Raw genomic sequence first — 3355 nt, forward strand, 5'->3', positions numbered from 1 at the left:
TAGTGCCCAGTATGATGCAGGCTCATTACGAAGTTGAAAAGGAAATGAGATTTGAACTTCGATGTATCCTAGGAAAGGGACAGTAGCACCACCAGCACCTTGGACTTGAAGAAGGTTACTGATGGGCTTAATGGGATTGGAGGAAAGATGTTTGGTGTGGAAGGACTTGGAAACTGTCGTAACCTGTGACCCAGTGTCAACGAGGCAAAGGCATTCCACACCAGACACACAAGCCTCTGTCTCATTGGCACTACCCACCAAGCGATTTAGGATTGTTGGGGTGTGGTGGAGGCCGCCGGGTTTGACGGCGGGGCTGCCTGCCACATCACCCCCTGTGGAGGCAGGTGCCTGTTTAACTGTTGGGACTTTTGAGGCTTAGGGGGGTTGCGACACCCACGGGCAATGTGCCCGACTTGACCGCATTTATAGCACTCAAACCGTGCTGGTGTGGGCGGATTGTGTGTGGGCGGATTGTTGGAGGTCATGGCAAAGCTCCGAAAATGGGGTGGGGGCTGGATTGGAGGGGCCGCTGGTTGGGGTGTTAAGGCGACTTTAAGCTCAGCCAGTGAGGAAGAAATTACCGAGAGGGCATCTTTGAAGTCATGGGCAGGAGTGGGGCGTGGAGGGCCAGGGGGAAGGTCCTTCACGGGGCATTTCGCAACCAACTCCTGCTCGCCCAAGCGGACGAGGCGCACTAAACTATCAAATGTGGCTACCTCGTCCTTCTTATGGCGACAGATATTCTTGAGTTGTTGGTCTCTCAGGCCACGCCAAAATATTTGCATCAGAACGTTGTCCATGGTGGCCACAGGAAGGCCACCACGACGGCACGCATCATACACGAGGAGTTTGAGACGGCGACCGAAACCAGCAGCCGTCTCCTGGTCTTCTTGGTTGCTGTTATATGCCCGCTGGAGGAGTGACGGCCCATCCTGGACGGTGCCGTAACTCCCCTCCAGCTCACGAACTATGGCGCCAATCGAAGCGTGGGGGCCCAGCGTTTGAATTAGCCGACTGGGTTCTCCACGGATCGATTGGCGAACATATGGGGCCAAAATCTGCTCCGAGTATGTGCCGTCTCGGAGCAAGGAGTCGACTTCGAATCTCCAAGAGTCGAAGTCAACACCATGCCCCTTTGACGACACATCCCCAAGGAAAGGAGAGATCTTGGGGGGCTGGACATAAGCAGCTGGGGGCTGAGGATGGGCAGGGAAAGGCCTATGTGGGGGAAAATGAGATGGAAACGCATGTGGCGGTTGCGGCTGTGGCTGCGGCGCTGGCTGCGGCACTGGCTGCGGCGCTGCAAAGGCCGCCTGGGGGATAGGAGAAAGTACAGGAGGGGGAGGATTGGAAAAAGGAATGGAAGGGGGAGGGGTAGTTGGGTGAGAAATAGGATATTGTTGTGGTATGGTTGGTATGGGCACAGTCATCGGTGTCGGGGGATGAAGGATAGGCAAGGGAGGGGTTGTACGAAGAACATCTTCGTGGGAGGGGATGAGGGAAGCCATTGGTATAGGGTCGAGTCCAGGGGGTGGAGGCTGCCGGTGCGACAAGCGAGGGTAGCCATTGAGGAGGGACCGTCCATTAAGGAACTGAACAGCCTCAGCCGCCGCTGCCGGAGAAGTGTACTGGCAATATACATATGAGCCATAGGCACTTCCGGAATGTGACGGCTCAGTAATGTTACGGATTGCACCAGCCCTTCCTAGAAAATAACGTATCTGCGCTAGGGAGGCTTCAGGTGGAATGTTAGCCACCAACACGGACATAATGATTAAAATGAAGTTAAGAGTTATAAATAAAAATCTGATGTAAATAATCACATGCAACCAAAGGGTACATGAAAACAAGAAATTCAAATTAAAACTGTGGCAAGAGCAATGCTGAAAAACAACAAATAAATACAATGGGGAAAGTTGACAAGTTTAGCAGAAAACAATGTCGAGAAATAATGTGGGCCCCATCAGTAGTCGTCGAAAGGTGTTTTGTTTGAACACACAATCAAAATTGGAAACGAAATACAGCGTATCCCCACATTGGGCGCCAATTATGTAACAGGTTTGAGTGCGGCTAGCGCACTCTGTGCTGAAACATAATAAATTTTACAAGGGACACGCTGTTTAAGTGGTGTTGTAAAATACGAAGAAAGTTTTATTCAAATCCCGACTACTATAAAGGGAGAGGCGAATTTAAAACGCTGTATTTATACAGTGCAAATGAGATAATAATAAAATCTCAAATACAAAAGAGGAGAAAAACGAACCCAGCGGGTCTCGACAATTAAAAGGCAACGAAAATAACAATGAAACTTTATACAATGGAAATATAAAACAAAAATAAATGAATGGCCTATCTGTTGGTGTTGGACTTGGACGGACGCTGACGATAACTTGAATTGAAGATACTTGAATTGAAGATGGTGTGGCAATGAAAAAGTTCTTCCAGCAAAGTTGAAGATGTTGGGGCTGCGAAGATTACGATGACAAACTTGACGACTTCAGAACCAGTTCCTTGTCCTTGATCAGGGGACAGGATTACTGTTCTGGTACAACTGGGTATGACGAAAATGCAGTGAAGATAAATAGGCTACAGTTGATGACACGCTGTCCTGCTGGCTCTCTTGATTTGGATTCGGCCTAGAGCAGGACAGGGGATGAATATATACAATTATTGTGGTGATAAAGCTGGGCTGGCGCAATCCAACGTAGATGTCCGACAGAGGCAAAGTGTAATTATTGAAGGAACTTGGAGGGTTAATTCTAACACTATCCGTCCTCTGTCGGTGTCCAGTGGCCAAGTGTAAAATTAATACTATGCCATTCAAAAATATAAACTACACTAAAATTAAATACCTAATAATAAACCTTATAATCCTTTAACAGAAATCACTAATCTTGAAAGTAAATTAAGTGTGAAACAATAACAGCTGTGTGAGACTGTTACACTAGCCAGTGCAGTATGGGTGCTAAAAGGTCACACTATTCCCCAGACCAGTGCATGCCTGAGGCAAAATGATGGACAGGGTATTTAAACCAATTAAGGGAAACTACACCCCTTGCATAGTTTGTGGTATTTAAGACATTTCATGGAACAATGACTCCTTGGTGCCATGAAATCAGGATGTTTACAATAAACAATGAAAAACCGTGGGAATTGGTTTTGACTGCAATGTATTATATACAATGATAAACTTTAAAGAAGTCTAAATAAAAGTAAATGCAAAACATTAAAAACCAAACAAGAAGTTGAAAAGCAAAATATATGTATGAAACCATAGAGCAAAACTATGATAAAAGTAATCACTGGCTGAAAAGTATAGTTTCAGTAAATACAAGAAAGAAAGATGCATAAAACT

General features: G+C 46.5%; 1 protein-coding gene across 1 annotated transcript; it reads right to left on the bottom strand.

The window, feature by feature from the left end:
- Positions 1-244: 244 nt before the first annotated feature.
- LOC117297961 (formin-like protein 14) lies at positions 245-1793 on the bottom strand. Its single transcript, XM_033781158.1, has one exon. It carries the CDS (start codon positions 1767-1769, stop codon positions 267-269), a length of 1503 nt encoding a protein of 500 aa, XP_033637049.1. The 5' UTR covers positions 1770-1793; the 3' UTR covers positions 245-266.
- Between the last annotated feature and the right edge of the window lie 1562 nt (positions 1794-3355).

The sequence above is a fragment of the Asterias rubens genome, chromosome 12 (genome assembly GCF_902459465.1).
Source record: "Asterias rubens chromosome 12, eAstRub1.3, whole genome shotgun sequence".
Classification (NCBI taxonomy): domain Eukaryota; kingdom Metazoa; phylum Echinodermata; class Asteroidea; order Forcipulatida; family Asteriidae; genus Asterias; species Asterias rubens.

What these genes read in the sequence shown, in the direction of transcription:
- LOC117297961 (XM_033781158.1), bottom strand. Translation starts at nt 1,769, where the DNA reads ATGTCCGTGTTGGTGGCTAACATTCCACCTGAAGCCTCCCTAGCGCAG.